The sequence below is a fragment of the Panulirus ornatus genome, chromosome 9, assembly GCF_036320965.1.
Source record: "Panulirus ornatus isolate Po-2019 chromosome 9, ASM3632096v1, whole genome shotgun sequence".
Classification (NCBI taxonomy): domain Eukaryota; kingdom Metazoa; phylum Arthropoda; class Malacostraca; order Decapoda; family Palinuridae; genus Panulirus; species Panulirus ornatus.
In genome coordinates, this window is record NC_092232.1 from 35,670,063 (window position 1) to 35,693,207 (window position 23,145).

General features: G+C 41.1%; 1 protein-coding gene across 1 annotated transcript in view; it reads left to right on the forward strand.

Moving 5' to 3' along the window:
* The window catches only part of LOC139750336 (uncharacterized), a 224,672-nt gene that overhangs the window by 117,109 nt on the left and 84,418 nt on the right, over window positions 1-23,145 (forward strand). The window contains exons 10-11 of the mRNA XM_071665015.1: window positions 3,146-3,334; window positions 20,919-21,097. Of these exons, the coding sequence (XP_071521116.1) occupies window positions 3,146-3,334; window positions 20,919-21,097 (368 nt within the window). The remainder of the gene's footprint in view (window positions 1-3,145; window positions 3,335-20,918; window positions 21,098-23,145) is intronic.

The window sequence follows — 23,145 nt, forward strand, 5'->3', positions numbered from 1 at the left end:
TTTCCATTCTGTACTCAGTCTCTCCTGGTACTTCCTCACACAAGTCTCCTTCCCAAGCTCACTTACTCTCACCACCCTCTTCACCCCAACATTCACTCTTCTTTTCTGAAAACCCATACAAATCTTCACCTTATCCTCCACAAGATAATGATCAGACATCCCTCCAGTTGCACCTCTCAGCACATTAACATCCAAAAGTCTCTCTTTCGCACGCCTGTCAATTAACACGTAATCCAGTAACGCTCTCTGGCCATCTCTCCTACTTACATACGTATACTTATGTATATCTCGCTTTTTAAACCAAGTATTCCCAATCACCAGTCCTTTTTCAGCACATAAATCTTCAAGCTCTTCACCATTTCCATTTACAACACTGAACACCCCATGTATACCAATTATTCCCTCAACTGCCACATTATTCACCTTTGCATTCAAATCACCCATCACTATAACCCGGTCTCATGCATCAAAACCACTAACACACTCATTCAGCTGCTCCCAAAACACTTGCCTCATGATCTTTCTTCTCATGCCCAGGTGCATATGCACCAATAATCACCCATTTCTCTCCATCAACTTTCAGTTTTATCCATATTAATCGAGAATTTACTTTCTTACATTTTATCACATACTCCCACAACTCCTGTTTCAGGAGTAGTGCTACTCCTTCCCTTGCTCTTGTCCTCTCACTAACCCCTGACTTTACTCCCAAGACATTCCCAAACCACTCTTCCCCTTTACCCTTGAGCTTCGTTTCACTCAGAGCCAGAACATCCATGTTCCTTTCCTCAAACATACTACCTATCTCTCCTTTTTTCACATCTTGGTTACATCCACACACATTTAGACACCCCAGTCTGAGCCTTCGAGGAGGATGAGCACTCCCCGCGTGACTCCTTCTTCTGTTTCCCATTTTAGAAATTTAAAAAATACAAGGAGGGGAGGATTTCTGGCTCCCCGTTCCCGTCCCCTCTAGTCGCCTTCTATGACACGCGAGGAATGCGTGGGAAGGAGGTAAATAAATAAAGTGCGTAGGACAAGGGAGCAAATGGGAACTTCAGTGAAGGGCGCAAATGGGGAGGTGATAACAAGTAGTGGTGATGTGAGAAGGAGATGGAGTGAGTATTTTGAAGGTTTGTTGAATGTGTTTGATGATAGAGTGGCAGATATAGGGTGTTTTGGTCGAGATGGTCTGCATAGTGAGAGGGTTAGGGAAAATGATTTGGTAAACAGAGAAGAGGTAGTAAAAGCTTTGCGGAAGATGAAAGCCGGCAAGGCAGCAGGTTTGGATGGTATTGCAGTGGAATTTATTAAAAAAGGGGGTGACTGTATTATTGACTGGTTGGTAAGGTTATTTAATGTATGTATGACTCATGGTGAGGTGCCTGAGGATTGGCGGAATGTGTGCATAGTGCCACACTCTTTTTATTTCCACACATCTCTCTTACCCTTACATTACTTACTCGATCAAACCACCTCACACCACATACTGTCCTCAAACATCTCATTTCCAGCACATCCACCCTCCTGCGCACAACTCTATCCATAGCCCACGCCTCGCAACCATACAATATTGTTGGAACCACTATTCCTTGAAACATACCCATTTTTGCTTTCCAAGATAATGTTTTCGACTTCCAAACATTCTTCAAAGGCTCCCAGAATTTTTGCCCCCTCCCCCACCCTGTGATTCACTTCCGCTTCCATGGTTCCATCCGCTGCCAGATCCACTCCCAGATATCTAAAACACTTTACTTCCTCCAGTTTTTCTCCATTCAAACTTACCTCCCAATTGACTTGACCCTCAACCCTACTGTACCTAATAACCTTGCTCTTATTCTCCCAAAAATCTAATGATACTCTCTCATTTGCCCTCTTTTTTGCCTCTTGCACCTTTCTCTTGACCTCCTGCCTCTTTCTTTTATACATCTCCCACTCATTTGCATTATTTTTTCGTGCAAAAATTGTCCATGCCTCTCTCTTCTCTTTCACTAATAATCTTACTTCTTTCTTCATCCCACCACTCACAGCCCTTTCTAATCTGCCCACCTCCCACGCTTCTCATGCCAAAAGTATCTTTTGCTCAAGCCATCACTGCTTCCCTAAGTACATCCCACTCCTCCCCTACTCCCCTTACGTCCTTTGTTCTCACCTTTTTCCATTCTGTACTCAGTCTCTCCTGGTACTTCTTCACACAAGTCTCCTTCCCAAGCTCACTTACTCTCACCACTCTTTTCACCCCAACATTCTCTCTTTGTTTCTGAAAACCTCCACAAATCTTCACCTTCACCTCCACAAGATAATGATCAGACATCCCTCCAGTTGCACCTCTCAGCACATGAACATCCAAAAGCCTCTCTTTTGCACACCTATCAATTAACACATAACCCAATAACGCTCTCTGGCCATCTCTCCTACTTACATACGTACACTTACGTATATCTCTCAGTGATTATTATGTATTTTCTCTCATATCTGATCTCATTAGCTAGCTAAATATTCTCCCATATCTGGTCTCATTAACTTGGTAAATCCTGTTCACTTAAACACTTTCCTCATCTCTAGTAAATTGCATGATAGATTATATGTAGGAGGGTGAGAAGTGTGCAAGGAATAGAATGCATTGGAGCGATGTGGTTTACTGGGGTCGACATGCTGTCAGTGGACTGAATCAGGGCATGTGAAATGTCTGAGATAAACCACAGAAAGGTCTGTGGTGCCTGGATGTGGATGGAAGTTGTGGTTTTGGTGCATTACACATGACAGCAAGATACTGAGTGTGAATGAATGTGGCCTTTTTTGTCTATTTTTCTGGCACTACCTCGCTGAAGCAGGGGGTGGTGATGCAGTTTCCTGGGGTTGGGTGGTGCCGGGGAAGGATGAAAGCAAGCAAGTATGAATATGTATGTACATGTGTATATATGTATATGGCTGTTTATATGTATGTATATAAGTTGATATGTATGTAATGTGTATGTGTTGATATGTACATGTATATGTATGTATATGGGCGTGTATGTACATATGTGTACCTTGCTGATGCAGGAGATGGCAGTCAAGTATAATGAATAAATTTATAAATAGATTACATAATAAATTTAAGCTTAAAAAGTACTGGAAGATAACCTTTGTTTTCTCTTTAAAGGTGTCAGATTCATCAAAAAAGGTGAAGGAACTTGAAAGTGATCTGGAGACTGCACGCCGGGTGGCATTAGACTTACAACAGGAAGCAGAAATAAAGCTCAATGAAGTTCTTACTCTCAAGGCAACTGTCGACGCAAAGGATTTCGATATTGGCACTAAAGGAGAACTTATTACTACACTTCAAGAAGAGGTTTGAAAATCATAATTGATCATAATGTTATTTTGATTAAGGAAAGAGCTACTTTGCCAGTGTTACCCTGAAATGGTTGCAGTGGAAGAATTATCATCATAAGAGGGAGAATTACTTCTTTCTTTGACAGTACTTCTATGGAGGAGTTAAGTAAAAGCAGAAAAGGGGTATGTGTAAGAGGCAACAATCTTGGAAGAATGTTAATGACAGTCATGACTGATGAAGAAAATAACTTAAAGAGTGGAAATGATGTAAGAGATTAAGACTATTAGTACTGTAAGATTTTTGGTAAGGAGGTAGAGAGAGGTATATATGAGGGGAAGCCATTACAGAAAAGAAAGTAAGGAGAGCAGCAAAGCTCTTAACCCTTTGGCTGTTATGTGCCAGTACATTGGCTCTCTCTGATAGATGTTGTGTGCTAGTAGACTACGAAAGATAATGGAAGCAGTGTTTTAAAGTCTCAACTGATGTATAATTTCATCTCTTATCCATAGATAACACTAACAGCAGAGCTGGAAAAAATATCATACAACATTTTCACCAAAAAATTGTTGAATAAAATGTAATTGCATCATTCACTGCAAGCAACCAAATTTACTCGGTACCTTTTGTCGTCAGCTTTATCGTGAAAGAAACAGTTTATCTTATATTAGTAATTAAGTTCATTCTGTACCTGTACTTTGGAATTAGCTGTTTGTATTTCTGTATGCTGTATGCATTAACCATGCCTTCACTCGTTTTAATCCATTCATCCACCACTCTCATGATACAAAAGCGCTTCTTCACATCTCTTTTAACACATTTCCTACTTAAGTTTGTGTTATGTTCCCTACATCTCTCAAAGTACTGTTCTCTGTTTTTGTCGTTGATCCGTTTTTAAACTTAAAGGTTGTGATCAGGTCACCCCTTACTCTTCTCATCCAATTTGGGGGAATTTTTTGCCTATAGCCTTTCTATGTAATTCACATTTGTTACTTCTGTTAGTCTTTTTTTTCTCTCTCTTCTCTGGACCTTCTTTATTAGATCTTTATGTTTCTATAGGTGTATTGACCAAACTTCAGAATCTTATTCTAGTTTTGGCTTTGTGTACAATGCAATTAACTTCCTTACCAACAGGTAAGGAACAGTGTTGACTCTCAGGTGTTTATGTTTCTTTGTGTAAATCATATTTTTTCCCTACTTCCCTGATGTTTTCTGTATTAGCAAGGGGGCACCAAGAACATATGAAGAAATGGCATCATTCACTCCCATCTACTCCCTAGCTTTCTGCAGAATGCACTGAAACTAGAGTCATGTATCCACACCCAGGCCTCATAGACCTTTCCATGGTGACTTCTAATTGCTTCATATGCCCTAGATCAGTCCATTGACAGCACATCACCCACTTCTAAACTGCATCACTTCAGTTGCTCTATCCCATGCATACTTTACTCTCTTCTGCATGTTTAGGCTCCTTGGCACTCAGAACCTTTAACAGTCCATCTTTCCATCTCCAACTGAGTCTTCCTCCTTCTCCTTGATCCTTCACTTTTGACGAATGTTGCCTATCCTCTTTGTCATCCTATGTGTAATTTTTTTTTATTTTTTTTTTTTTTTTTTTGCCGCTGTCTCCCGTGTTTGCGAGGTAGCGCAAGGAAACAGACGAAAGAAATGGCCCAACCCACCCCCATACGCATGTATATACATACATCCACACACGCAAATATACATACCTACACAGCTTTCCATGGTTTACCCCAGACGCTTCACATGCCTTGATTCAATCCACTGACAGCACGTCAACCCCGGTATACCACATCGCTCCAATTCACTCTATTCCTTGCCCTCCTTTCACCCTCCTGCATGTTCAGGCCCCGATCACACAAAATCTTTTTCACTCCATCTTTCCACCTCCAATTTGGTCTCCCTCTTCTCCTCGTTCCCTCCACCTCCGACACATATATCCTCTTGGTCAATCTTTCCTCACTCTCCTCACTTTCCTCACACTCTCCATGTGCCCAAACCATTTCAAAACACCCTCTTCTGCTCTCTCAACCACGCTCTTTTTATTTCCACACATCTCTCTTACCCTTACGTTACTTACTCGATCAAACCACCTCACACCACACATTGTCCTCAAACATCTCATTTCCAGCACATCCATCCTCCTGCGCACAACTCTATCCATAGCCCACGCCTTGCAACCATACAACATTGTTGGAACCACTATTCCTTCAAACATACCCATTTTTGCTTTCCGAGATAATGTTCTCGACTTCCACACATTCTTCAAGGCTCCCAGAATTTTCGCCCCCTCCCCCACCCTATGATCCACTTCCGCTTCCATGGTTCCATCCGCTGCCAGATCCACTCCCAGATATCTAAAACACTTCACTTCCTCCAGTTTTTCTCCATTCAAACTTACCTCCCAATTGACTTGACCCTCAACCCTACTGTACCTAATAACCTTGCTCTTATTCACATTTACTCTTAACTTTCTTCTTTCACACACTTTAACAAACTCAGTCACCAGCTTCTGCAGTTTCTCACATGAATCAGCCACCAATGCTGTATCATCAGCGAACAACAACTGACTCACTTCCCAAGCTCTCTCATCCCCAACAGACTTCATACTTGCCCCTCTTTCCAAAACTCTTGCATTCACCTCCCTAACAACCCCATCCATAAACAAATTAAACAACCATGGAGACATCACACACCCCTGCCGCAAACCTACATTCACTGAGAACCAATCACTTTCCTCTCTTCCTACACGTACACATGCCTTACATCCTTGATAAAAACTTTTCACTGCTTCTAACAACTTGCCTCCCACACCATATATTCTTAATACCTTCCACAGAGCATCTCTATCAACTCTATCATATGCCTTCTCCAGATCCATAAATGCTACATACAAATCCATTTGCTTTTCTAAGTATTTCTCACATACATTCTTCAAAGCAAACACCTGATCCACACATCCTCTACCACTTCTGAAACCACACTGCTCTTCCCCAATCTGATGCTCTGTACATGCCTTCACCCTCTCAATCAATACCCTCCCATATATGCATATGGTATATGTAAGGAATTTTTTGCACACTACATGAGTGTCATTTGAAATGAATGACAATTTAAGGGTTCAGGAATCAAAAGGCAAGTATTATAAGTAGACTAAGTGAGTTGGTGAAGATCAGTGGTTGAACTGCTGTGGAGTGGATCTGGAAAGTGAGTAATGGAGCATGGAAAAGTGGTTTGGTGCCTGATGGCTGGACAGGGGCAAGCATTATTCCAATACATAAAGGAGAGAGAAGTAAAAATCAGTGATAGAAGTATGAAGGAATGTCTCTTTAGCATAGTTAGCAAGATGTATGGTAGTACGGTGTGGCATTTGATTGTATTAAAGGATTAGTGAACTGCTTCTTAGTGAAGAATATGGTAGATTAAGGAAAGGAAGTGTATTTTAGATCAGATTTTAGACAAATTTTGCTGAAAATTCTTGGGGAAAAAAGATGAGTGGGTATGCCACATTTGTAGATTCAGGAAAGGCTTACGTGAAGGTGAACAGGGAAACTCTCTGGGCAGTTCTGATTAAATGGTGTTCATGGAATACTATTGGATGCTGTAATAACCTTTTATATTGGAAGCACTGCATGCATTTATGATTGGTATATGAGTTTGAAATACTTATTCTTCTCTAGCACTAACTAATAGTGCAAATGCAGTTTATGGTAGTATCTCTTTCTAAATCTTACTTTTTCTAACACCATTAATTAATTTCAAACCACTAATTCAACTCAGCAGTAACACAGATATATTGAATATAACAAATTCCTCCACTTTTTCCTGGAAAATCCACATTATTCTCTTCACAAAATCTGGTCCCCAAAAGTCAGGGATGTTGGGTAAGTGCCATAATTGTTTTCTATTAGCAGTTATTTCATATCAGGGAAAGAAGCCGATCAAAATGGCTCACTCTTGAGTTGCCAATGGCCCCACAGTAATCATGTGATGCAGCGGCTTGCCAAGTATTGTATGGGCTACCTAGTGGTGTGGGCACACAAGCAGCCAGCTTTCGGGAGCAAAAACCAGAGTAATACCTATAGGAGAGGGAAGGTGAATGAACATTGCAGTGTAGGGGAAGGGGGTCAAGTTTGAAGTTATTCTGGGACAGTTTACAAGTTGGATTGCTTTTGACTCAACTCTGTCAAGCATACAGAGCTTGAATCACCTCAAATGTGAGAGCAGTACTCCATACAAGGACAAATCAATCCCTTGTATAAACAGAGTAACTGTTCAGAAGAGAAGTTTCAACATCTAAACAGGACACCTAGTTTCTTAGAGGCAGACTTAGCTGTTTATATAATGTGGGGTTTCCAAGAAAGAGTGGATGTTAAAGTAATACCAAGTATGTTCATTGAGCCAATAGGTGGAATTACAGAACCATCAAAGGATAGACGAGAATTGTGAGAGTTTTTGATAGAGAGATGGGTAGAAATTGGGTCTTGGAGGCATTAAACTTTACAAGATTTTGTCTACCCCTCTGAGATATCCTTTCCAAGTATGATTTTATTGAGGAAGCTGTGTCAAGATGAGATGCAGATCAAGTGAGAGAAGAGGGAGCAGAATTGAAAGATGTGGATGAATGCAATGTTGAGTCATCAGCATTTGAGTGCATGAGCACACTGATTATTTGTGGAGGGGAAGAAATTGTTGAAAAAATGAGAAAGGTGTAAGGGACAGGGCAGAACCTTGAAAGACACTGCTCTTGATGGAGAACTGGGGGGAGGCTGATCCGTCAATAACCACAGAGATAGATCGGCCATAGAGGAAGCTGGATATGAAAGGGCAAAGTGAGGGAGGAGAGCTTAGAGATGAGACCCTGATGCCACATCCTGCCAAAAGCCTCAGATATGTCAAGGGCAACTACACATGACTTCCCAAAGTCTTTCAGGGATGATAACAAGACATTAGTAAGATAGGAAAGAATATCACCCATGGATCTCGCCTTACAGAAGTCATACTGGTGATGGGAGAGACGACTATGATTTTCGAGGTGTTTAAGGATATGGGAGTTGAGGAGGGATTCAAAAGACTTTGGAATGGTGGATGTCAAAGCAAAAGGACGATAGTTAGAGAGGCCAGAACAGTCACTCTTCATAGGAATGGGATGTATCAATGCATGCTTCCAAGGAGAATGAGTTGTTTTGGTTTTTAAACAGCAATGGAACAGACAAGCAAGTACAGGTGCAAGTTTGGTGGCATACTCTTTTAGGACACGGGGATGGATGCCATCAGGACCATAAGCCTTGCTTGTGTCCAGAGAAAGAAGTGCTTTTCAGACAGTCCGATAAGAGGTTATGGTAGAGGCTTAGGATTAGTAAGAGGAACATTAGAGTGTGAAGGAATGTTAGTGATCCAAGGTAGAGTTAGAGAAGAAACGGGAGGCAGAGTTGCTTTATCTACAGGAGAGACAGTTATAGTACCATCAGAATAAAAAAGAGAAGGAAAGGTAGAGCAACAGAAGTTGTTAGAGATGCCCTTAGCTAAATACCAGAAAGATCTGTCAGTGGATGACAAGGAAATGTTATCGCACTTTTGAATAGGGGAATGCTTCACCTCGTGGATAACGTGCTTGCACCAGTTACATGCAGTGATAGAAGCTGAATGGGAGCCAGAGGAAGGAGAGTTTTCCAAGCCCTATATGCCTGATCCCTTGCCTGAATGGCATCAGAACAGGAACAGTTGAACCATGGATTGGATGATGAGGTTGTCTTGGAGGAAGAGGGATAAATGCTTCCATTCCCACGAGAATAACTTCTGTTATGCATTTAGTGGAGACAGAAGCATCACCACATAAGATACAGTAATTTACCCTAGGAACTTCAGAAAAGAAGTTATGTAAGTTATTCCAGTCAGTTTTGTTGAGATATCAGTATTTATGCTTAGAAGTGGCTGCTGGAGGGGAGATGTTATTAGAATTGATACATTTATGAGAAATGTACAATTTATTCACACAAACGTCAGAGGTTGAACCATTATGTGACATTCATTTTTTTCACTCATTTCAAGCTAAAAGTTTGTTTTCTAAATTGTTTCTTACATTTTTCATATGTATATATATGTATGTGTGTGTGTGTGTATGTGCGTATGTGTGTGTATGTGTGTGTGTGTGTATATGTATATATATATGTATATTATCCCTGGGGATAGGGGTGAAAGAATACTTCCCACGTATTCCTCGCGTGTCGTAGAAAGCGACTAGAGGGGACGGGAGCGGGGGGCCGGAAATCCTCCCCTCCTTGTATTAACTTTCTAAAATGGGAAACAGAAGAAGGAGTCACGCGGGGAGTGATCATCCTCCTCGAAGGCTCAGAGTGGGGTGCCTAAATGTGTGTGGATGTAACCAAGATGTGAAAAAAGGAGAGATAGGTAGTATGTTTGAGGAAAGGAACCTGGATGTTTTGGCTCTGAGTGAAACGAAGCTCAAGGGTAAAGGGGAAGAGTGGTTTGGAAATGTCTGGGGAGTGAAGTCAGGGGTTAGTGAGAGGACAAGAGCAAGGGAAGGAGTAGCAATACTCCTGAAACAGGAGTTGTGGGAGTATGTGATAGAATGTAAGAAAGTAAATTCTCGATTAATATGGGTAAAATTGAAAGTTGATGGAGAGAGGTGGGTGATTATTGGTGCATATGCACCTGGGCATGAGAAGAAAGATCATGAGAGGCAAGTGTTTTGGGAGCAGCTGAATGAGTGTGTTAGCGGTTTTGATGCACGAGACCGGGTTATAGTGATGGGTGATTTGAATGCAAAGGTGAGTAATGTGGCAGTTGAGGGAATAATTGGTATGCATGGGGTGTTCAGTGTTGTAAATGGAAATGGTGAAGAGCTTGTAGATTTATGTGCTGAAAAAGGATTGATGATTGGGAATACCTGGTTTAAAAAGCGAGATATACATAAGTATACTTATGTAAGTAGGAGAGATGGCCAGAGAGCGTTATTGGATTACGTGTTAATTGACAGGCGTGCGAAAGAGAGACTTTTGGATGTTAATGTGCTGAGAGGTGCAACTGGAGGGATGTCTGATCATTATCTTGTGGAGGCTAAGGTGAAGATTAGTATGGGTTTTCAGAAAAGAGGAGTGAATGTTGGGGTGAAGAAGGTGGTGAGAGTAAGTGAGCTTGGGAAGGAGACCTGTGTGGGGAAGTACCAGGAGAGACTGTGTACAGAATGGAAAAAGGTGAGAACAATGGAAGTAAGGGGAGTGGGGGAGGAATGGGATGTATTTAGGGAATCAGTGATGGATTGCGCAAAAGATGCTTGTGGCATGAGAAGAGTGGGAGGTGGGCTGTTTAGAAAGGGTAGTGAGTGGTGGGATGAAGAAGTAAGAGTATTAGTGAAAGAGAAGAGAGAGGCATTTGGACGATTTTTGCAGGGAAAAAATGCAATTGAGTGGGAGAAGTATAAAAGAAAGAGACAGGAGGTCAAGAGAAAGGTGCAAGAGGTGAAAAAAAGGGCAAATGAGAGTTGGGGTGAGAGACTATCAGTAAATTTTAGGGAGAATAAAAAGATGTTCTGGAAGGAGGTAAATAGGGTGCATAAGACAAGGGAGCAAATGGGAACTTCAGTGAAGGGCGTAAATGGGGAGGTGATAACAAGTAGTGGTGATGTGAGAAGGAGATGGAATGAGTATTTTGAAGGTTTGTTGAATGTGTCTGATGACAGAGTGGCAGATATAGGGTGTTTTGGTCGAGGTGGTGTGCAAAGTGAGAGGGTTAGGGAAAATGATTTGGTAAACAGAGAAGAGGTAGTAAAAGCTTTGCGGAAGATGAAAGCCGGCAAGGCAGCAGGATTGGATGGTATTGCAGTGGAATTTATTAAAAAAGGGGGTGACTGTATTGTTGACTGGTTGGTAAGGTTATTTAATGTATGTATGACTCATGGTGAGGTGCCTGAGGATTGGCGGAATGCGTGCATAGTGCCATTGTACAAAGGCAAAGGGGATAAGAGTGAGTGCTCAAATTACAGAGGTATAAGTTTGTTGAGTATTCCTGGTAAATTATATGGGAGGGTATTGATTGAGAGGGTGAAGGCATGTACAGAGCATCAGATTGGGGAAGAGCAGTGCGGTTTCAGAAGTGGTAGAGGATGTGTGGATCAGGTGTTTGCTTTGAAGAATGTATGTGAGAAATACTTAGAAAAGCAAATGGATTTGTATGTAGCATTTATGGATCTGGAGAAGGCATATGATAGAGTTGATAGAGATGCTCTGTGGAAGGTATTAAGAATATATGGTGTGGGAGGCAAGTTGTTAGAAGCAGTGAAAAGTTTTTATCGAGGATGTAAGGCATGTGTACGTGTAGGAAGAGAGGAAAGTGATTGGTTCTCAGTGAATGTAGGTTTGCGGCAGGGGTGTGTGATGTCTCCATGGTTGTTTAATTTGTTTATGGATGGGGTTGTAAAGGAGGTAAATGCAAGAGTCCTGGAAAGAGGGGCAAGTATGAAGTCTGTTGGGGATGAGAGAGCTTGGGAAGTGAGTCAGTTGTTGTTCGCTGATGATACAGCGCTGGTGGCTGATTCATGTGAGAAACTGCAGAAGCTGGTGACTGAGTTTGGTAAAGTGTGTGGAAGAAGAAAGTTAAGAGTAAATGTGAATAAGAGCAAGGTTATTAGGTACAGTAGGGTTGAGGGTCAAGTCAATTGGGAGGTGAGTTTGAATGGAGAAAAACTGGAGGAAGTGAAGTGTTTTAGATATCTGGGAGTGGATCTGTCAGCGGATGGAACCATGGAAGCGGAAGTGGATCATAGGGTGGGGGAGGGGGCGAAAATTTTGGGAGCCTTGAAAAATGTGTGGAAGTCGAGAACATTATCTCGGAAAGCAAAAATGGGTATGTTTGAAGGAATAGTGGTTCCAACAATGCTGTATGGTTGCGAGGCGTGGGCTATGGATAGAGTTGTGCGCAGGAGGATGGATGTGCTGGAAATGAGATGTTTGAGGACAATGTGTGGTGTGAGGTGGTTTGATCGAGTAAGTAACGTAAGGGTAAGAGAGATGTGTGGAAATAAAAAGAGCGTGGTTGAGAGAGCAGAAGAGGGTGTTTTGAAATGGTTTGGGCACATGGAGAGAATGAGTGAGGAAAGATTGACCAAGAGGATATACGTGTCGGAGGTGGAGGGAACGAGGAGAAGAGGGAGACCAAATTGGAGGTGGAAAGATGGAGTGAAAAAGATTTTGTGTGATCGGGGCCTGAACATGCAGGAGGGTGAAAGGAGGGCAAGGAATAGAGTGAACTGGAGCGATGTGGTATACAGGGGTTGACGTGCTGTCAGTGGATTGAATCAAGGCATGTGAAGCATCTGGGGTAAACCATGGAAAGCTGTGTAGGTATGTATATTTGCGTGTGTGGACGTGTGTATGTACATGTGTATGGGGGGGGGGTTGGGCCATTTCTTTCGTCTGTTTCCTTGCGCTACCTCGCAAATGCGGGAGACAGCGACAAAGTATAAAAAAAAAAAAAAAAAAAAAAAAAAAAAAAAAAAAAAAAACATTTATGAGAGTGTGATCAGATGAACTAATTGGGCGCAAGATTGTGTATTTATAGCGGGATGGACTAGAGATGAAAAAAAAATCCAAAATATTAGGAGAGTGGTCACAGCATTCAGGAATATGGGTAGGATGGGAGATAATTTGCTCTAAATCATTGAGAATGGAGAACATAAGGACTTCAATTCCTCTGCCATCCATAAGGGAGGAGTTTAACTATTCCCTATGGTGAATGTTGAAGTCTCTAAGGTAGAGATCTCAGCTTGCAGATGAGAGGATGTGACAGTCTCACGGCAGGAGTTTAGATAGTAGAAGAAGGAAATAAGATTTGTAGGATTAGGAGAGCAGTAGACAAAACAGATGAAAAGTAGGATAGTATGGAGCATACCTTCAGCCACATCACATCAAAGTTTGGGAATTGAAAAGTAGGATAGTATGGAGCAGACCTTCAGCCACATCACATCAAAGTTTGGGAATTAGAGGTCATTTCTTTCAAAGCAGTGAAAAGTTTTTATTGAGGATGTAAGGCATGTGTACATGTAGGAAGAGAGGAAAGTGATTGGTTCTCAGTGAATGTAGGTTTGTGGCAGGGGTGTGTGATGTCTCCATGGTTGTTTAATTTGTTTATGGTTGGGGTTGTTAGGGAGGTGAATGAAAGAGATTTGGAAAGAGGGGCAAGTATGCAGTCTGTTGTGAAGGAGAGAGCTTGGGAAGTGAGTCAGTTGTTGTTCGCTGATGATACAGCGCTGGTGGCTGATTCATGTGAGAAACTGCGGAAGCTGGTGACTGAGTTTGGTAAAGTGTGTGAAAGAAGAAAGTTGAGAGTAAATGTGAATAAGAGCAAGGTTATTAGGTACAGTAGGGTTGAGGGTCAAGTCAATTGGGTGGTAAGTTTGAATGGAGAAAAACTGGAGGAAGTGAAGTGTTTTAGATATCTGGGAGTGGATTTGGCAGCGTATGGAAGTGGAAGTGAATCATAGGGTGGGGGAGGGGGCGAAAATTCTGGGAGCCTTGAAGAATGTGTGTAAGTCGAGAACATTATCTCGGAAAGCAAAAATGAGTATGTTTGAAGGAATAGTGGTTCCAACAATGTTGTATGGTTGCGAGGCGTGGCTATGGATAGAGTTGTGCGCAGGAGGGTGGATGTGCTGGAAATGAGATGTTTGAGGACAATTTGCGGTGTGAGGTGGTTTGATCGAGTAAGTAATGTAAGGGTAAGAGAGATGTGTGGTAATAAAAAGAGTGTGGTTGAGAGAGCAGAAGAGGGTGTTTTGAAATGGTTTGGTCACATGGAGAGAATGAGTGAGGAAAGATTGACCAAGAGGATATATGTGTCAGGTGGAGGGAACGAGGAGAAGTGGGAGACCAAATTGGAGGTGGAAAGATGGAGTGAAAAAGATTTTGAGTGATCAGGGCCTGAACGTGCAGGAGGGTGAAAGGCGTGCAAGGAATAGAGTGAGTTGGAACGATGTGGTATACTGGGGTCGACGTGCTGTCAATGGATTGAACCAGGGCATGTGAAACGTCTGGGGTAAACCATGGAATGTTCTGTGGGGCCTGGATGTGGAAAGGGGGCTGTGGTTTCAGTGCATTATTACATGACAGCTAGAGATTGAGTGTGAATGAATGGGGCCTTTGTTGTCTTTTCCTAGCGCTACCTTGCATACATGAGGGGGGAGGGGGTTGTTATTTCATGTGTGGTGAGCTGGCGATGGGAATGAATAAAGGCAGACAGTATAAATTATGTACATGGGGATAGGGGATTGAGAATACTTCCCACGTATTCCCTGCGTGTCGTAGAAGGCAACTAAAAGGGGAGGGGGCCAGGTGAGGATATTCCAAAAAAGGCCCAGTCCTCTGTTCCTAACGCTACCTTGCTAACATGGGAAATGGCGAATAGTTTAAAAGAAAAAAAGAAGTGTATATACGTATATGTCTGTGTGTGTATATATATATGTATACGTTGAGATGTTTAGGTATGTATATTTGTGTGTGTGGACGTGTATGTATATACTTGTGTATGTGGGTGGGTTGGGCCATTCTTTCGTCTGTTTCCTTGCGCTACCTCGCTATCGCTGGAGACAGCAACAAAGCAAAATAAATAAATAAATATTCTTTCAAACAAGTAAGCAGTAGCTACAATAACATGAGATTAGGTAGTTTGGCTAAAGTGAATCTGCTGTGAATGACCAAACTAAGTAAGCAAACTCCAGGACTCATAGGGCAGTTCTGCCCTTATATTTTTACTTGACATAGATGAGTCTAAAGCAATCGAACATCAGTTTTCCCTTTCTAACCTTAAAACTCTTCCATTTTGCTTCACTATGCCATTCATGTCTTAATCAGTTTTAGAAATATAACCCCTAAGTGCTTCCTCATCATTAGTGAAAGTAAATAAAGTGCGTAAGACAAGGGAGCAAATGGGAACTTCAGTGAAGGGCGCAAATGGGGAGGTGATAACAAGTAGTGGTGATGTGAGAAGGAGATGGAGTGAGTATTTTGAAGGTTTGTTGAATGTGTTTGATGATAGAGTGGCAGATATAGGGTGTTTTGGTCGAGGTGGTGTGCAAAGTGAGAGGGTTAGGGAAAATGATTTGGTAAACAGAGAAGAGGTAGTGAAAGCTTTGCGGAAGATGAAAGCCAGCAAGGCAGCAGGTTTGGATGGTATTGCAGTGGAATTTATTAAAAAAGGGGGTGACTGTATTGTTGACTGGTTGGTAAGGTTATTTAATGTATGTATGACTCATGGTGAGGTGCCTGAGGATTGGCGGAATGCGTGCATAGTGCCATTGTACAAAGGCAAAGGGGATAAGAGTGAGTGCTCAAATTACAGAGGTATAAGTTTGTTGAGTATTCCTGGTAAATTATATGGGAGGGTATTGATTGAGAGGGTGAAGGCATGTACAGAGCATCAGATTGGGGAAGAGCAGTGTGGTTTCAGAAGTGGTAGAGGATGTGTGGATCAGGTGTTTGCTTTGAAGAATGTATGTGAGAAATACTTAGAAAAGCAAATAGATTTGTATGTAGCATTTATGGATCTGGAGAAGGCATATGATAGAGTTGATAGAGATGCTCTGTGGAAGGTATTAAGAATATATGGTGTGGGAGGAAAGTTGTTAGAAGCAGTGAAAAGTTTTTACCGAGGATGTAAGGTATGTGTACGTGTAGGAAGAGAGGAAAGTGATTGGTTCTCAGTGAATGTAGGTTTGCGGCAGGGGTGTGTGATGTCTCCATGGTTGTTTAATTTGTTTATGGATGGGGTTGTTAGGGAGGTAAATGCAAGAGTTTTGGAAAGAGGGGCAAGTATGAAGTCTGTTGAGGATGAGAGAGCTTGGGAAGTGAGTCAGTTGTTGTTCGCTGATGATACAGCGCTGGTGGCTGATTCATGTGAGAAACTGCAGAAGCTGGTGACTGAGTTTGGTAAAGTGTGTGGAAGAAGAAAGTTAAGAGTAAATGTGAATAAGAGCAAGGTAATTAGGTACAGTAGGGTTGAGGGTCAAATCAATTGGGAGGTGAGTTTGAATGGAGAAAAACTGGAGGAAGTGAAGTGTTTTAGATATCTGGGAGTGGATCTGGCAGCGGATGGAACCATGGAAGCGGAAGTGGATCATAGGGTGGGGGATTGGGCGAAAATTCTGGGAGCCTTGAAGAATGTGTGGAAGTCGAGAACATTATCTCGGAAAGCAAAAATGGGTATGTTTGAAGGAATAGTGGTTCCAACAATGTTGTATTGTTGCGAGGCGTGGGCTATGGATAGAGTTGTGCGCAGGAGGATGGATGTGCTGGAAATGAGATGTTTGAGGACAATGTGTGGTGTGAGGTGGTTTGATCGAGTGAGTAACGTAAGGGTAAGAGAGATGTGTGGAAATAAAAAGAGCGTGGTTGAGAGAGCAGAAGAGGGTGTTTTGAAGTGGTTTGGGCACATGGAGAGAATGAGTGAGGAAAGATTGACCAAGAGGATATATGTGTCGGAGGTGGAGGGAACGAGGAGAAGAGGGAGACCAAATTGGCGGTGGAAAGATGGAGTGAAAAAGATTTTGTGTGATCGGGGCCTGAACATGCAGGAGGGTGAAAGGAGGGCAAGGAATAGAGTGAATTGGAGCGATGTGGTATACCAGGGTTGACGTGCTGTCAGTGGATTGAATCAAGGCATGTGAAGCGTCTGGGGTAAACCATGGAAAGCTGTGTAGGTATGTATATTTGCGTGTGTGGACGTATGTATATACATGTGTATGGGGGGGGTTGGGCCATTTCTTTCGTCTGTTTCCTTGCGCTACCTCGCAAACGCGGGAGACAGCGACAAAGTATAAAAAAAAAGAAAAATTTAATATTAGTTAAAGTCAAGGGTGAACCACTGTGATATCATTTAGTTTGTACACTACAATACTTTGGATTATTTTCTGTAATTCCTTACATTTATAATGTGCCTCATTTTTAAAGGCAAAGCTTCCACATCCTTAGAAACCTGTGAAAGTTATTTACCATTTTATTGGTTCATTGAAATCATCACCTCAGTGACTGAAACATCTCTTTTAGCACTTCTGTGTACGATTAAAGTAAGTTGAATAATTATTTGAAATTAGGGGCAAAATTACATCACTGAAATTTGAAACTTATCTCTTGTACAAGCAGGAACAAAATTACATGATTAAGACTTTTCACCTTAATTCTGGTACCAGAATAAACATTGGATTTCAATACTTTGTTTTCCTAAGAATTATATTATGTCACATTTAGTATTTAAACATTTACTGATAACTTCACCTGTAGTGTCTTATTTTTTTGAATACTGTAGTTTGATGATAATGTGAACTGCAGGTTAGTGCATATTTTATATAAATGAGGAAACCTTAAGTGATTGTATTAAGATTATTCTTGAATTATGTAGGTTAACCACATCTGACTAAAGTGTGGATCGTCTTTTGTTGTCACCCCTACAGTTATGCTTAAAAGAAAATGGTATTCATTAGACAGCAGTGTTCATAGCTTTCACTTCTCCTTTTTTGTTATGGGGATATTTTTCGTGCATCTGGATATGACCTGCCAATAGGCTAGGCAGAAAGTAATGTTCAAGTGCCATTCATAAGACACATTTTATTCTTACAGAATTAAACTATCTAGTATAGTCTCTCTAGTAACCTCTCCTCAGTTGAACACCATCTGTCAAGTACCTCTCCTAATATCCTACTTCCCTCTTGAGACAGTATTCACGAGTCATTTTTCATATCTAACTATAACTTCCACTCACAATTCCAGTTCAAAGATGGTGTTCGTGCTTATTCCAACATCAACATACCTGTTGCATGCCTCAAGGACTTTGAGTTCCCAAACTTTGATGTTATGTGGTTCAAGGTCTGTCTCCCTATTACCACACTTTTCCTTTTAGCTTATTGCTCTCCTGATTTTACAAATTTTATATCCTTCTTCAACTATCTAAACTCCTGCCATGAGACTGTCACATCCTATCACCCATAAGCTGAGATCCTCTTCCTTGGGAATTTCAATGTTCACCTTAGGGAATGACTGAATTTCTCCCATATGTACTCTATTCTCAGTGATTTAGAGCAAATTCTCTCATCCTACCCATATTCCTGATTGCTGTAACCACTCCTAATATTCTGGATTTGTTTTTCACCTCTTGTCCATCCCTCTGTAAATACACAATGTTGCCCTCAACTGGTTCATCTGATCACACTCATAAATTTAACTATTCTAATGGCTTCTCCCCCTCCAGCAGCCCCTTCTTAGTGTAAATACTGGCACCTCAACAAAGCTGGCTGGAATAACTTATGCAACTTCTTTCTTCTCTTGCATGGTGATGCTTCTGTCTTCACCAAACGCATAACAGAGGTTATTCATGTGGGAATGGAAGCATTTATCTCCTCTTCCTTCAAGATGTGGTTCAACTATTCCTGTTCTGAGGCCATTCAGGCAAGGGATCAGGCATGTTGGGCTTGGAAAAACTCTCCTTCCTCAGGCTCCCATTTAGCTTTTATCCTGCCTGTAACCACTGCAAGCATGTTATTCATGCGGTGAAGCATTCCTTTATTCAAAGAAGTGTGATAACCTCCCCTCGTCTTCCACTAATAGGTCTTTTTGGTCTTTAGCTAAGGGCATCTCTAAAAACTTCTGTCACTCTACCTTTCCTTCACTTTTCCGTTTTGACGGTACTTTAGCTGTCTCTCCTGTAGACAAAGCAACTCTTTGGTTCCTGTTTCTCATCTAACTCCACCCTGGATGACTCTAACATTCCTTCACCCCCTGATGCTCTTACTAATCCTATGCCTCTTCCTGTAATCTCTTATTGGACTGTTGGAAAAGCACTTCTCTCTTTGGACACAAGCAAGGCTTATGGTCTTGTTGGCCTCCATTCCCGTGTACTTAAAGAGTGTGCCTCTGAACTTGCACCTGTGCTTCCTCGTGTGTTCCGTTTGTGTTTAAAAACCAAAAGTTTTCCTGCTTTTTGAAAGCATGCATTGATACATCCCATCCCTAAGAAGGGTGACCATTCTGACCCCTCTAACTATCATCCTATTGCTTTGACATCCACCATTTCCAGAGTATTTTAATCCCACCTCAACTCCCATATCCTTAAACACTTTGAAAATCACAGTCTTCTCTCTGATAACCAGTATAGCTTCCGTAAGGTAAGATCCACTGGTGATATTATTTCCTAACTTATTAATGTCTGGTCATCATTTCTGAAAGATTTTTGGGAGTCATTTGTAGTTGCCCTTGACATATCTAAGGCTTTTGACTGGGTGTGGCGTGGGGAGTCTCTAATCTAAGCTCCCCTCTTTTGGCTTCCCTCCCTCACTTTGATCCTTCATATTTAGCTTCCTCTCTGGCCACTCTGTCTCTGTAGTTGTTGATGGATCAACCTCCCCCATTTCTCCATCAACAGTGATGTCCCTCAAGGTTCTGTCCTGTCCCCTGCTTTTTTCTTCCTTTTTTCAACATTTCATCCCCTTCACAGATAATTCAGTGCGCTCATATGCTGATGATTCAACACTTCATTCATCTACATCCTTCAATTCTACTCCTTCTCTCACTGGATCTGTATATTTTCTTGGTAGAGCTTCTTCAATAAACTCATGTTTGGAGCCTAGGATATCTCAGTGGGTAGACAAAATCTTAAGTTTAATGCCTCCAAGACCCAATTTTTACCCATCTCTATTGAAAACTCCTCATGAGTTGTTTCTCCTTTGACAGTTCCGTGATTCCACCTCTTGATACGGTGAACATACTTGGTATCACTGTAACATCCACTCTTTCTTGGAAACCTCGCATTACGGGTATGGCTAAGTCTGCCTCTAAGAGACTGGATGTCCTGTTTAGATGTCAAAACTTCTCTTCTGAACAATTGCTCCATTTATGCAAAGGATTGATTCATCTTTTTAATGAGTACTGCTCTCACATTTGGAGTGGTTTTCACTCTGCTTCCTTATTTGACACAGTTGAGTTGAAAGCATTCCAACTTATAAAATGTCTCAGACTTACTTCCAAACTTGACCCCCTTGCCCTACCCTGCAATGTTAGTTCACATTCCTTCTTCTACAGGTATTAGTTTTGTTTTTGCTCCAGAAAGCTGGCTGCTTGTGTGCCAACACCGCAAGCTAGACAACACAATACTCGGCAAGTTGCTGCATCATATGATTATTGTGTTGCCATTGGCAAGTCAAGGATGGACAGTTTTTATTCCTGCTTCTTTCCCTACACCTTGAAGCTTTGGAACTGTACCATCTCATGTCTTTCCCAGTACCTGTGAACTAGCACATGTTAAAAGACAGGTTTTTCACTTCCTCCAAAATTTGTAAATACTTTCCGTGGCCTTTTCCTTTTCCTTTTTGTAATTCTGTAATTCTTTCTATATTTCAATTAAGGCCTGGCCTTGATGTAGAATTTTGTCTATAACTGGAGGCTTCAACATTAGAAAAAGTTACAGGAAGAAGTATTTGTCATTTAATGATGTAACATTTATCTGATGTGATCTAATAATTGTGTATATAGATTAAAATAGCTATTCATGCAGTTATATCAAGAAGTATCACATTCAACAGAATACAGACTTGAGTAAAGAAATTACTTCGGTGAATGCTACACTCTCCTCCCGTGAGGAAAAATTAGCAAGTATGGAGATGAAAATAGCCAGCCTTGAGGATAACAAACATCAGCTGGAGGCGAAGATTGTGGAACTAATGGCTGAGATCAGTGACAGGGAAGCTGAACACATTTCACGGTATGTGGTCTAGAAATTGTTTAGTTTCATTTGCCTGCATACAAATAGCAAACCTATTTTGATGTGAATGAAATTTTGGTTGCTTAAACTTCATTGTTCATGTGCTTGTGGAAGAAAATATTGGTTTCTATTTGCTTATTTGCATATTTTTTTTTGTTTGATTTCCTTACAAACTCAAAAACTGCCATATACAGGGTAATGAAACTGCTCACAAATGGTAGATTATCTGAAGATGAGTATTCACAAGAACATTTTGTAGTCAATTTCCTTTTCATTGGCATTTTTTACAGCTATAGTTTGCATAATGACAGTGTGACAGGAGTCAGGACTCAACATTTTATGATATCTAAAGATGTAATAGTGTGAGTCATGGGTTTACTATAAGATTTATGATAAACAGCTGTAGAGATTGATTTTCACTGATATGTAGTATCATGTGAGTACCTATGTAGTAATATGTGAGTACCTATGCAAAAGTAGCTAAGATGAGATTTTACCATGGTGGGAGGCCTAATGCATAGCGCTCACTGTTTAATTGTGTTGAATAACATTTTCTCAGCTACCTCTCCTTTTCCCATCACTTTTTGCCTGTTGTATATTGTCAGAGGTAAGTATTAAATAGATCAAGGAATGTTTATGAAAAAAGTTTTAAGTTTTAGGATTAGCCACATTTAAAGATTGAATGAAGGTAGATGCTAATGTGTATTTAAGCTAAATGGTAGCAAGTAGTAGGAAGGTGATGCCAAGAATGAGGTGGGATAACACTGTGAGGGAGTCTGTGGTTGAGTGTTTAAAACATTTAAAGGATAGAAATTCATGACAAAGATTGCATGCACCATTCTTCTTGATAGTTTAAGTATACGTAGACCTAGGAGGATTGACATGCAATTTCTTTTTAAAGTGTAAGGAGCTAGGCTCTGAGATTTAAATGAAATATCTAATATACATATATAAATATTTGGTTAATGATCTGCTGATTGCTAATGCAGGTTGAGGCTTGGTTAAGAGAGCTGATGGAGATGAGGGTTTGATATAAACTGGTTTGTCATCTTAATGGTTAATGCCCCAATTTTAAGGACTGTACATGTAATAATATTAATGTTAGCCCTTTCAAGATTAAGATCACAGATGTAGTTAACTTTTGGTAGTTTTTATACTATTAACTGTGGGCCTTGTATTTGTCTGCTTTGATTTTCTGTATGAGCCCCAACTTTTAATTGTTCTCTTCTGCTTTTGTCCTCTGAGCAAGTACAGGGCCCAAGCATTGAAAACCTTATTCACTCAATCTCTACTTCAGTTTTCCCCTTTGTTCCCTTCACTTTGACACAGATATTCTCTTTGTAAACTCTTCCTCACTCTTTCTTTCCATATGTCAAAACTCTTTCAGCACACTCTCTTCTTTCCTCTCTTCTTATATATTTATTTATATTATTATACTTGATCGCCATTTCGTGTGTCAGCAAGATAGTACCAGGAAACAGATGAAGAACGGCCCATCCACTCATATACACATATGTATACATAAACTCTCATACACACATACACATGCACATCCATATACATATCAATATTTACACATATCATAAACATACACAGACAAGTACATATATACACATGTACATATTCTTACTTGCTTGCCTTTGTCCATTTCTGGCACTACCCCACCCCACAGGAAACAGCATCACTACCTCCTGCATCAGTGAGGTAGTGCCAGGAAAACAGACAAAAAAGGCCACATTTGTTCATACTCAGTCTCTGGCTGTTATGTGTAAAGCACCAAAACCACAGCTCCACATCCAGGCCCCACAGACCTTCCCATGGTTTACACCAGATGTTTCACATGCCCTGGTTCAGTCCACTGACAGCACATTGACCTTGGTATACTACATCATTCCAATTCACTCTTTCCTTGCATGCCTCTCACCCTCCTATATGTTTAGGCCCTGATTGCTGAAAATCTTTCACTTCATCCTTCCACCTCCAACTTGGTCTCCCACTTCCTTGTTCCCTCCCTCTGACACATATATCCTTTTTCTCAACCTTTCCTC